A 13,267-nucleotide genomic window follows, 5' to 3' on the forward strand; every position below is an offset into this window, starting at 1 on the left:
TGTGCTCAGTAGAGACGGTGTGTGTGTGTGTGTGTGTGTGTGTGTACCTGGATGTGTTTCCGTGGTGCAGCTCTGTGCTCAGTAGAGACGGTGTGTGTGTGTGTGTGTGTACCTGGATGTGTTTCCGTGGTGCAGCTCTGTGCTCAGTGGAGACGGTGTGTGTGTGTGTGTGTGTGTGTGTGTGTGTGTGTACCTGGATGTGTTTCCTTGGTGCAGCTCTGTGCTCAGTGGAGACGGTGTGTGTGTGTGTGTGTGTGTGTGTGTGTGTGTGTGTGTACCTGGATGTGTTTCCGTGGTGCAGCTCTGTGCTCAGTGGAGACGGTGTGTGTGTGTGTGTGTGTGTGTGTGTGTGTGTGTACCTGGATGTGTTTCCTTGGTGCAGCTCTGTGCTCAGTGGAGACGGTGTGTGTGTGTGTGTGTGTGTGTGTGTGTGTGTGTGTGTGTGTGTGTGTACCTGGATGTGTTTCCGTGGTCCAGCTCTGTGCTCAGTGGAGACGGTGTGTGTGTGTGTGTGTGTGTGTGTGTGTGTGTGTGTGTACCTGGACGTGTTTCCGTGGTGCAGCTCTGTGCTCAGTAGAGACGGTGTGTATCTGCTCCTCTTCAACCATCCTGCTGGATGAACTATGAACTCTGCCGTTGCCATAGTACCTGACCCGCAACACAACACAGACAGGAAGTTACAACACCCACTACAACAGTCACCTCTCACTGTGCCTTAGTTACAACACCCACTACAACAGTCACCTCTCACTGTGCCTTAGTTACAACAGTCACCTGACACTGTGGCTTAGTTACAACACCCACTACAACAGTCACCTCTCACTGTAACTTAGTTACAACACCCACTACAACAGTCACCTCTCACTGTGCCTTAGTTACAACACCCACTACAAGTCACCTCTCACTGTGCCTTAGTTACAACAGTCACCTCTCACTGTGCCTTAGTTACAACACCCACTACAAGTCACCTCTCACTGTGCCTTAGTTACAACACCCACTACAACAGTCACCTCTCACTGTGCCTTAGTTACAACACCCACTACAACAGTCACCTCTCACTGTGCCTTAGTTACAACACCCACTACAACAGTCACCTCTCACTGTGCCTTAGTTACAACAGTCACCTCTCACTGTGCCTTAGTTACAACACCCACTACAACAGTCACCTCTCACTGTAACTTAGTTACAACACCCACTACAACAGTCACCTCTCACTGTGCCTTAGTTACAACAGTCACCTGACACTGTGGCTTAGTTACAACACCCACTACAACAGTCACCTCTCACTGTGCCTTAGTTACAACACCCACTACAACAGTCACCTCTCACTGTGCCTTAGTTACAACAGTCACCTCTCACTGTGCCTTAGTTACAACACCCACTACAACAGTCACCTCTCACTGTAACTTAGTTACAACACCCACTACAACAGTCACCTCTCACTGTGCCTTAGTTACAACAGTCACCTGACACTGTGGCTTAGTTACAACACCCACTACAACAGTCACCTCTCACTGTAACTTAGTTACAACACCCACTACAACAGTCACCTCTCACTGTGCCTTAGTTACAACAGTCACCTGACACTGTGGCTTAGTTACAACACCCACTACAACAGTCACCTCTCACTGTAACTTAGTTACAACACCCACTACAACAGTCACCTCTCACTGTGCCTTAGTTACAACACCCACTACAAGTCACCTCTCACTGTGCCTTAGTTACAACAGTCACCTCTCACTGTGCCTTAGTTACAACACCCACTACAAGTCACCTCTCACTGTGCCTTAGTTACAACACCCACTACAACAGTCACCTCTCACTGTGCCTTAGTTACAACACCCACTACAACAGTCACCTCTCACTGTGCCTTAGTTACAACACCCACTACAACAGTCACCTCTCACTGTGCCTTAGTTACAACAGTCACCTCTCACTGTGCCTTAGTTACAACACCCACTACAACAGTCACCTCTCACTGTAACTTAGTTACAACACCCACTACAACAGTCACCTCTCACTGTGCCTTAGTTACAACAGTCACCTGACACTGTGGCTTAGTTACAACACCCACTACAACAGTCACCTCTCACTGTGCCTTAGTTACAACACCCACTACAACAGTCACCTCTCACTGTGCCTTAGTTACAACAGTCACCTCTCACTGTGCCTTAGTTACAACACCCACTACAACAGTCACCTCTCACTGTAACTTAGTTACAACACCCACTACAACAGTCACCTCTCACTGTGCCTTAGTTACAACACCCACTACAAGTCACCTCTCACTGTGCCTTAGTTACAACAGTCACCTCTCACTGTGCCTTAGATACAACACCCACTACAAGTCACCTCTCACTGTGCCTTAGTTACAACACCCACTACAACAGTCACCTCTCACTGTAACTTAGTTACAACACCCACTACAACAGTCACCTCTCACTGTGCCTTAGTTACAACACCCACTACAAGTCACCTCTCACTGTGCCTTAGTTACAACAGTCACCTCTCACTGTGCCTTAGTTACAACACCCACTACAAGTCACCTCTCACTGTGCCTTAGTTACAACACCCACTACAACAGTCACCTCTCACTGTGCCTTAGTTACAACACCCACTACAACAGTCACCTCTCACTGTGCCTTAGTTACAACACCCACTACAACAGTCACCTCTCACTGTGCCTTAGTTACAACAGTCACCTCTCACTGTGCCTTAGTTACAACACCCACTACAACAGTCACCTCTCACTGTAACTTAGTTACAACACCCACTACAACAGTCACCTCTCACTGTGCCTTAGTTACAACAGTCACCTGACACTGTGGCTTAGTTACAACACCCACTACAACAGTCACCTCTCACTGTGCCTTAGTTACAACACCCACTACAACAGTCACCTCTCACTGTGCCTTAGTTACAACAGTCACCTCTCACTGTGCCTTAGTTACAACACCCACTACAACAGTCACCTCTCACTGTAACTTAGTTACAACACCCACTACAACAGTCACCTCTCACTGTGCCTTAGTTACAACAGTCACCTGACACTGTGGCTTAGTTACAACACCCACTACAACAGTCACCTCTCACTGTAACTTAGTTACAACACCCACTACAACAGTCACCTCTCACTGTGCCTTAGTTACAACAGTCACCTGACACTGTGGCTTAGTTACAACACCCACTACAACAGTCACCTCTCACTGTAACTTAGTTACAACACCCACTACAACAGTCACCTCTCACTGTGCCTTAGTTACAACACCCACTACAAGTCACCTCTCACTGTGCCTTAGTTACAACAGTCACCTCTCACTGTGCCTTAGTTACAACACCCACTACAAGTCACCTCTCACTGTGCCTTAGTTACAACACCCACTACAACAGTCACCTCTCACTGTGCCTTAGTTACAACACCCACTACAACAGTCACCTCTCACTGTGCCTTAGTTACAACACCCACTACAACAGTCACCTCTCACTGTGCCTTAGTTACAACAGTCACCTCTCACTGTGCCTTAGTTACAACACCCACTACAACAGTCACCTCTCACTGTAACTTAGTTACAACACCCACTACAACAGTCACCTCTCACTGTGCCTTAGTTACAACAGTCACCTGACACTGTGGCTTAGTTACAACACCCACTACAACAGTCACCTCTCACTGTGCCTTAGTTACAACACCCACTACAACAGTCACCTCTCACTGTGCCTTAGTTACAACAGTCACCTCTCACTGTGCCTTAGTTACAACACCCACTACAACAGTCACCTCTCACTGTAACTTAGTTACAACACCCACTACAACAGTCACCTCTCACTGTGCCTTAGTTACAACAGTCACCTGACACTGTGGCTTAGTTACAACACCCACTACAACAGTCACCTCTCACTGTAACTTAGTTACAACACCCACTACAACAGTCACCTCTCACTGTGCCTTAGTTACAACACCCACTACAAGTCACCTCTCACTGTGCCTTAGTTACAACAGTCACCTCTCACTGTGCCTTAGTTACAACACCCACTACAAGTCACCTCTCACTGTGCCTTAGTTACAACACCCACTACAACAGTCACCTCTCACTGTAACTTAGTTACAACACCCACTACAACAGTCACCTCTCACTGTGCCTTAGTTACAACACCCACTACAACAGTCACCTGACACTGTGCCTTAGTTACAACAGTCACCTCTCACGGCCAACTGTGTGAAGGACAGAGACAACGTAAAAGCCCGGGCGAGTTAGCAGTTTGACAACAGGCTTTTTAATGTAGATTTGGCCGGTTTTAAGTGAACAAAATGGCCAATCCTATTCTAAAATGTCTCCCATGTCCCAAAACATTTTCCCTCCAGCCAGGTTTGGCCAGTAGTAACTCTGTCAGGGACCCCTCTGAGTCTGTTGTCCTCTTAGCTGTGGCTGGCTGGTCTTTGTTTAGTCTATTTTAGAAGACTGTGTTAGCTGCACCTTCCCAGCTTATTGAGCTTTTAATGTAGCTAGCTAAGTGACTGGAGCACGGCTCCAACCATGCAAATCAAGAATGTTGTGGTTAAAGCACTCAGGTTCCCATTCTGTTAGCATAGCAGCGGTAGGAACACATTCTGTTAGCGTAGCAGCGGTAGGAACACATTCTGTTAGCGTAGCAGCGGTTGGAACACATTCTGTTAGCGTAGCAGCGGTTGGAACACATTCTGTTAGCGTAGCAGCGGTTGGAACACATTCTGTTAGCGTAGCAGCGGTAGGAACACATTCTGTTAGCATAGCAGCGGTAGGAACACATTCTGTTAGCATAGCAGCGGTTGGAACACATTCTGTTAGCGTAGCAGCGGTAGGAACACAACACATTCTGTTAGCATAGCAGAGGTAGGAACACAACACATTCTGTTAGCGTAGCAGAGGTAGGAACACATTCTGTTAGCATAGCAGCGGTTGGAACACATTCTGTTAGCATAGCAGCGGTAGGAACACAACACATTCTGTTAGCATAGCAGAGGTAGGAACACAACACATTCTGTTAGCATAGCAGCGGTAGGAACACATTCTGTTAGCATAGCAGCGGTAGGAACACATTCTGTTAGCATAGCAGCGGTAGGAACACAACACATTCTGTTAGCATAGCAGAGGTAGGAACACAACACATTCTGTTAGCATAGCAGCGGTAGGAACACATTCTGTTAGCATAGCAGCGGTAGGAACACATTCTGTTAGCATAGCAGCGGTAGGAACACATTCTGTTAGCATAGCAGCGGTAGGAACACAACACATTCTGTTAGCATAGCAGCGGTAGGAACACAACACATTCTGAGACAGAGAGAGAGAGAGAGATATTATGGAACTGTCAAACAACCCTAATTGTATTAGTCACCATGACACATCACCCAAACCTCATATACAACCAGATCTGATGTCTGTCCCACTAGTGTCGGTCCAAACCTCATATACAACCAGATCTGTTGTCTGTCCCACTAGAGTCGGTCCAAACCTCATAAAACCAGATCTGTTGTCTGTCCCACTAGTGTCGGTCCAAACCTCATAAAACCAGATCTGTTGTCTGTCCCACTAGTGTCGGTCCAAACCTCATAAAACCAGATCCTGTTGTCTGTCCCACTAGTGTCGGTCCAAACCTCATAAAACCAGATCTGTTGTCTGTCCCACTAGTGTCGGTCCAAACCTCATAAAACCAGATCCTGTTGTCTGTCCCACTAGTGTCGGTCCAAACCTCATAAAACCAGTTCTGTTGTCTGTCCCACTAGAGTCGGTCCAAACCTCATAAAACCAGTTCTGTTGTCTGTCCCACTAGTGTCGGTCCAAACCTCATAAAACCAGATCTGTTGTCTGTCCCACTAGTGTCGGTCCAAACCTCATAAAACCAGATCTGTTGTCTGTCCCACTAGTGTCGGTCCAAACCTCATAAAACCAGATCCTGTTGTCTGTCCCACTAGTGTCGGTCCAAACCTCATAAAACCAGTTCTGTTGTCTGTCCCACTAGAGTCGGTCCAAACCTCATAAAACCAGTTCTGTTGTCTGTCCCACTAGTGTCGGTCCAAACCTCATAAAACCAGTTCTGTTGTCTCTCCCACTAGTGTCGGTCCAAACCTCATAAAACCAGATCTGTTGTCTGTCCCACTAGTGTCGGTCCAAACCTCATAAAACCAGATCTGTTGTCTGTCCCACTAGTGTCGGTCCAAACCTCATATACAACCAGATCTGATGTCTCTCCCACTAGAGTCGGTCCAAACCTCATATACAACCAGATCTGATGTCTGTCCCACTAGTGTCGGTCCAAACCTCATATACAACCAGATCTGATGTCTGTCCCACTAGAGTCGGTCCAAACCTCATATAAAACCAGATCTAAATCTAAATCTGTTGTCTGTCCCACTAGTGTCGGTCCAAACCTCATACAACCAGATCTGATGTCTGTCCCACTAGAGTCGGTCCAAACCTCATATAAAACCAGATCTAAATCTAAATCTGTTGTCTGTCCCACTAGTGTCGGTCCAAACCTCATACAACCAGATCTGATGTCTGTCCCACTAGTGTCGGTCCAAACCTCATATACAACCAGATCCTGTTGTCTGTCCCACTAGAGTCACCCAAACCTCATATAAAACCAGATCTGATGTCTGTCCCACTAGTGTCGGTCCAAACCTCATAAAACCAGATCTGATGTCTGTCCCACTAGTGTCGGTCCAAACCTCATATAAAACCAGATCTAAATCTAAATCTGTTGTCTGTCCCACTAGTGTCGGTCCAAACCTCATAAAACCAGATCTGTTGTCTGTCCCACTAGTGTCGGTCCAAACCTCATAAAACCAGATCCTGTTGTCTGTCCCACTAGTGTCGGTCCAAACCTCATAAAACCAGATCTGTTGTCTGTCCCACTAGTGTCGGTCCAAACCTCATAAAACCAGATCCTGTTGTCTGTCCCACTAGTGTCGGTCCAAACCTCATAAAACCAGTTCTGTTGTCTCTCCCACTAGAGTCGGTCCAAACCTCATAAAACCAGTTCTGTTGTCTCTCCCACTAGTGTCGGTCCAAACCTCATAAAACCAGTTCTGTTGTCTCTCCCACTAGAGTCGGTCCAAACCTCATAAAACCAGTTCTGTTGTCTCTCCCACTAGTGTCGGTCCAAACCTCATAAAACCAGTTCTGTTGTCTCTTCCACTAGTGTCGGTCCAAACCTCATACAACCAGTTCAGTACAACTGACATCATCCCGTGGGTTTGGACTAAAACAACATATCAACAGTTTTCACAAGCCAGCTAAAGGGGAACATCCCACTAAATAGCCATTAAAGTGTGTATTCTTTAACGAGGTTAACGGGCAGATTTACAGATACTACTACTACTAAACAAACTACAGGCTGTCCAAGGCACCGGAGGGACTGAGGCGTGTGGATGAGCAGGACATTACCATTCAGCACCGCCACTAGGGTTGCCACATTCTGGTAACTTTCCCCAAATTCTCAGGTTTTCTAGAAAATCTCTGTCAGGAGGGAATACGCAGGAAATTCAGGAGTCCTCCACGCAGGAAAACCAGCAGGGGAATTATGGGAAAGTTAGTGGAATTTTGCAACTTTAACCACAAGAGAACAGAATAAAAACTCACTCTAGCCCCCCCCGCGCTGCAGCCATGGTGGTAGGATCCTCCACCTCCATCTCAGGGTTGGTATAGCCCAGAGTCCCCGAGTAGCTTACATCCTGAGAGAGAGAAAAAGAGGTAGGGAGAGTTAAAGAGGAGAGAGAGATAGAGAGAGAAAGAGAGAGAGGTAGGGAGAAGGAGAGAGAGAAAGAGGTAGGGAGAAGGAGAGAGAGAGAAGGAGAGAGAAAGGTATGGAGTAGAAGAGAGAGAAGGAGAGAGAGAGAGATAGGGGTAGGGAGAAAGAGAAAGAGGTATAGAGAGTTAAAGAGAGAGAGAGAGGGGGAGAGAGAGAGAGAGAAAGTGAGAGAGGGATTATGGAGTGAAATGGCTAAATGAGGGCATCACTGACTGGACAGAGTCCAGGAGGAACTGAAGAGACCTGAGCCAGTCCAGATGGAACAGACAGACAGCACCCTGTAGTGATGGAATGAACAGACAGACAGACAGACAGCACCCTGTAGTGATGGAACAGACAGACAGCACCCTGTAGTGATGGAACAGACAGACAGCACCCTGTAGTGATGGAACAGACAGACAGACAGCACCCTGTAGTGATGGAACAGACAGACAGACAGACAGACAGACAGACAGACAGACAGACAGACAGACAGACAGACAGACAGACAGGGTTAGGGTGAGGCGAGGTTTCAGTGAGATGGTTAGGGTCTGGGTGAGGTGAGGTTTCAGTGAGGTGGTTAGAGTCTGGGTGAGGTTTCAGTGAGGTGGTTAGAGTCTGGGTGAGGTTTCAGTGAGGTGGTTAGAGTCTGGGTGAGGTTTCAGTGAGGTGGTTAGAGTCTGGGTGAGGATTCAGTGAGATGGTTGGAGTCTGGGTGAGGTTTCACTGAGCCTCAGGGCTCAGCTTGGGATTGGTTATGAGGAATCCTTGTGGTTTTGTCAGCCTGCTGTGAGTTATAGGAGAGCACTGTGTTTTATAAGGTGGGTTATAGTTTGGTTAGACAGAGAGCCTATGTCCCAAATACCACCCTATTCCCTATATAGTGGTACTACTATAGACCAGAGCCCTATTCCCTATATAGTGGTACTACTATAGACCAGAGACCTATTCCCTATATAGTGGTACTACTATAGACCAGAACCCTATTCCCTATATAGTGGTACTACTATAGACCAGAGCCCTATTCCCTATATAGTGGTACTACTATAGACCAGAGCCCTATTCCCTATATAGTGCACTACTTTAGACCAGAGCCCTATTCCCTATATAGTGCACTACTTTAGACCAGAGCCCTATTCCCTATATAGGGCACTACTTTCAACCAGAGCCCTATTCCCTATATAGTGCACTACTTTCAACCAGAGCCTTATTCCCTATATAGGGCACTACTTTCAACCAGAGCCCATGTGGACTGGGCCGGGGCCAGAGCTGTGGTTTGATGGGACTACTGTGTGTGTGTGTTGCAGGACGGGGTTCTTTGTGAGTGTGCCAGGTGCAGCTGGTGGGTAGATGTCCGTCCCGTCAGCTGCTGGGTTTTGGTCACAGCCAGACAACCCAGGCCAAGCCCAACAGAGTGTCACCATGGTTACCCAAACCCAGCATGCAGCCCAGACTGGGAGAGCAGCCAACAATCACAGGGCAGGGAGGTGTGTGTGTGTGTGTGTATGTAAGGACTTTTAAGTCTGCATTTGACGGCGTGATTGTGGACGGGTGTGTCTGTGTGAAGTCAGAGTCAGTAATTATATCAGGACAGGTGTGAAACCAGGGTCAGTAACTATCAGGACAGGTGTGAAGCCAGAGTCAGTAACTATCAGGACAGGTGTAAAGCCAGAGTCAGTAATTATATCAGGACAGGTGTGAAGTCAGAGTCAGTAATTATATCAGGACAGGTGTGAAGTCAGAGTCAGTAATTATATCAGCGCAGGTGTGAAGCCAGGGTCAGTAACTATCAGGACAGGTATAAAGCCAGGGTCAGTAACTATCAGGACAGGTGTGAAACCAGGGTCAGTAACTATCAGGACAGGTATGAAGCCAGGGTCAGTAACTATCAGGACAGGTGTGAAGCCAGGGTCAGTAATTATATCAGGACAGGTGTGAAGCCAGGGTCAGTAACTATCAAGACAGGTGTGAAGCCAGGGTCAGTAACTATCAGGACAGGTGTGAAGCCAGGGTCAGTAACTATCAAGACAGGTGTGAAGACAGGGTCAGTAACTATCAGGACAGGTATGAAGCCAGGGTCAGTAATTATATCAGGACAGGTGTGAAGCCAGGGTCAGTAACTATCAAGACAGGTGTGAAGCCAGAGTCAGTAATTATATCAGGACAGGTGTGAAGCCAGAGTCAGTAATTATATCAGGACAGGTGTGAAGCCAGGGACAGTAACTATCAAGACAGGTGTGAAGCCAGAGTCAGTAATTATATCAGGACAGGTGTGAAGTCAGAGTCAGTAATTATATCAGCGCAGGTATGAAGTCAGGGTCAGTAATTATATCAGGACAGGTATAAAGCCAGGGTCAGTAACTATCAGGACAGGTGTAAAGTCAGGGTCAGTAACTATCAGGACAGGTATGAAGCCAGGGTCAGTAACTATCAGGACAGGTGTGAAGTCAGAGTCAGTAACTATCAGGACAGGTATGAAGCCAGGGTCAGTAATTATATCAGGACAGGTGTGAAGCCAGGGTCAGTAACTATCAAGACAGGTGTGAAGCCAGGGTCAGTAACTATCAGGACAGGTGTGAAGCCAGGGTCAGTAACTATCAAGACAGGTGTGAAGCCAGGGTCAGTAACTATCAGGACAGGTATGAAGCCAGGGTCAGTAATTATATCAGGACAGGTGTGAAGCCAGGGTCAGTAACTATCAAGACAGGTGTGAAGCCAGAGTCAGTAATTATATCAGGACAGGTGTGAAGTCAGAGTCAGTAATTATATCAGGACAGGTGTGAAGCCAGAGTCAGTAATTATATCAGGACAGGTGTGAAGCCAAGGACAGTAACTATCAAGACAGGTGTGAAGCCAGAGTCAGTAATTATATCAGGACAGGTGTGAAGTCAGGGTCAGTAACTATCAGGACAGGTATAAAGCCAGGGTCAGTAACTATCAGGACAGGTGTAAAGTCAGGGTCAGTAACTATCAGGACAGGTATAAAGCCAGGGTCAGTAACTATCAGGACAGGTATAAAGCCAGGGTCAGTAACTATCAGGACAGGTATAAAGCCAGGGTCAGTAACTATCAGGACAGGTGTGAAGCCAGGGTCAGTAACTATCAGGACAGGTGTGAAGCCAGGGTCAGTAACTATCAGGACAGGTGTGAAGTCAGGGTCAGTAACTATCAGGACAGGTATGAAGCCAGGGTCAGTAACTAATCAGGACAGGTGTGAAGTCAGGGTCAGTAATTATATCATGACAGGTGTGAAGCCAGGGTCAGTATTATATCAGGACAGGTGTGAAGTCAGAGTCAGTAATTATATCAGCGCAGGTATGAAGCCAGGGTCAGTAACTATCAGGACAGGTATAAAGCCAGGGTCAGTAACTATCAGGATAGGTGTAAAGTCAGGGTCAGTAACTATCAGGACAGGTGTGAAGCCAGGGTCAGTAACTATCAAGACAGGTGTGAAGTCAGGGTCAGTAACTATCAGGACAGGTGTGAAACCAGGGTCAGTAACTATCAGGACAGGTGTGAAGCCAGAGTCAGTAACTATCAGGACAGGTGTGAAACCAGGGTCAGTAACTATCAATACAGGTGTGAAGCCAGAGTCAGTAATTATATCAGGACAGGTGTGAAGCCAGGGTCAGTAACTATCAGGACAGGTATAAAGCCAGGGTCAGTAACTATCAGGACAGGTGTGAAACCAGGGTCAGTAACTATCAGGACAGGTATAAAGCCAGGGTCAGTAACTATCAGGACAGGTGTGAAACCAGGGTCAGTAACTATCAGGACAGGTATGAAGCCAGGGTCAGTAACTATCAGGACAGGTGTGAAGCCAGAGTCAGTAATTATATCAGGACAGGTGTGAAGTCAGAGTCAGTAACTATCAGGACAGGTATGAAGCCAGGGTCAGTAATTATATCAGGACAGGTGTGAAGCCAGGGTCAGTAACTATCAAGACAGGTGTGAAGCCAGGGTCAGTAACTATCAGGACAGGTGTGAAGCCAGGGTCAGTAACTATCAAGACAGGTGTGAAGCCAGGGTCAGTAACTATCAGGACAGGTATGAAGCCAGGGTCAGTATTTATATCAGGACAGGTGTGAAGCCAGGGTCAGTAATTATCAAGACAGGTGTGAAGCCAGAGTCAGTAATTATATCAGGACAGGTGTGAAGTCAGAGTCAATAATTATATCAGCGCAGGTATGAAGTCAGGGTCAGTAACTATCAGGACAGGTATAAAGCCAGGGTCAGTAACTATCAGGACAGGTATAAAGCCAGGGTCAGTAACTATCAGGACAGGTATAAAGCCAGGGTCAGTAACTATCAGGACAGGTATAAAGCCAGGGTCAGTAACTATCAGGACAGGTGTGAAGCCAGGGTCAGTAACTATCAGGACAGGTATAAAGCCAGGGTCAGTAACTATCAGGACAGGTGTGAAGCCAGGGTCAGTAACTATCAGGACAGGTGTGAAGTCAGGGTCAGTAACTATCAGGACAGGTATGAAGCCAGGGTCAGTAACTAATCAAGACAGGTGTGAAGTCAGGGTCAGTAATTATTAGATGCTATGGTGACCAGTATGAAGCGAGGGCCAGCCAACGAGAGCGTACAGGTCGCAATGGTGGGTAGTATATGGGGCTTTGGTGACAAAACGGATTGCACTGTGATAGACTGCATCCAATTTGTTGAGTAGGGTATTGGAGGCTATTTTGTAAATTACATCGCCAAAGTCGAGGATTGGTAGGATGGTCAGTTTTACAAGGGTATGTTTGGCAGCATGAGTGAAGGATGCTTTGTTGCGAAATAGGAAGCCAATTCTAGATTTAACTTTGGATTGGAGATGTTTGATATGGGTCTGGAAGGAGAGTTTACAGTCTAACCAGACACCTAAGTATTTGTAGTTGTCCACGTATTCTAAGTCAGAGCCGTCCAGAGTAGTGATGTTGGACAGGCGGGTAGGTGCAGGTAGCGATCGGTTGAAGAGCATGCATTTAGTTTTACTTGTATTTAAGAGCAATTGGAGGCCACGGAAGGAGAGTTGTATGGCATTGAAGCTTGCCTGGAGGGTTGTTAACACAGTGTCCAAAGAAGGGCCGGAAGTATACAGAATGGTGTCGTCTGCGTAGAGGTGGATCAGAGACTCACCAGCAGCAAGAGCGACCTCATTGATGTATACAGAGAAGAGAGTCGGTCCAAGAATTGAACCCTGTGGCACCCCCATAGAGACTGCCAGAGGTCCGGACAACAGACCCTCCGATTTGACACACTGAACTCTATCAGAGAAGTAGTTGGTGAACCAGGCGAGGCAATCATTTGAGAAACCAAGGCTGTTGAGTCTGCCGATGAGGATGTGGTGATTGACAGAGTCAAAAGCCTTGGCCAGATCAATGAATACGGCTGCACAGTAATGTTTCTTATCGATGGCGGTTAAGATATTGTTTAGGACCTTGAGCGTGGCTGAGGTGCACCCATGACCAGCTCTGAAACCAGATTGCATAGCAGAGAAGGTATGGTGAGA

The 13,267-nt window shown here is 47.0% G+C and overlaps 1 protein-coding gene across 3 annotated transcripts in view; it reads right to left on the reverse strand.

Annotated features, from left to right (window-relative positions):
- Positions 1–13,267, reverse strand: part of LOC118965005 (palmitoyltransferase ZDHHC1-like) — a 55,330-nt gene that overhangs the window by 15,048 nt on the left and 27,015 nt on the right. For all 3 annotated transcript variants that reach the window (XM_036981692.1, XM_036981691.1, XM_036981690.1), the window contains exons 8-9: positions 7,620–7,711; positions 540–648 (exon numbers count right to left, since the gene is read on the reverse strand). In XM_036981692.1, coding sequence (XP_036837587.1) covers positions 540–648; positions 7,620–7,711 — 201 coding nt within the window. The remainder of the gene's footprint in view (positions 1–539; positions 649–7,619; positions 7,712–13,267) is intronic.

Source organism: Oncorhynchus mykiss, chromosome 6, assembly GCF_013265735.2.
Source record: "Oncorhynchus mykiss isolate Arlee chromosome 6, USDA_OmykA_1.1, whole genome shotgun sequence".
Lineage (NCBI taxonomy): Eukaryota > Metazoa > Chordata > Actinopteri > Salmoniformes > Salmonidae > Oncorhynchus > Oncorhynchus mykiss.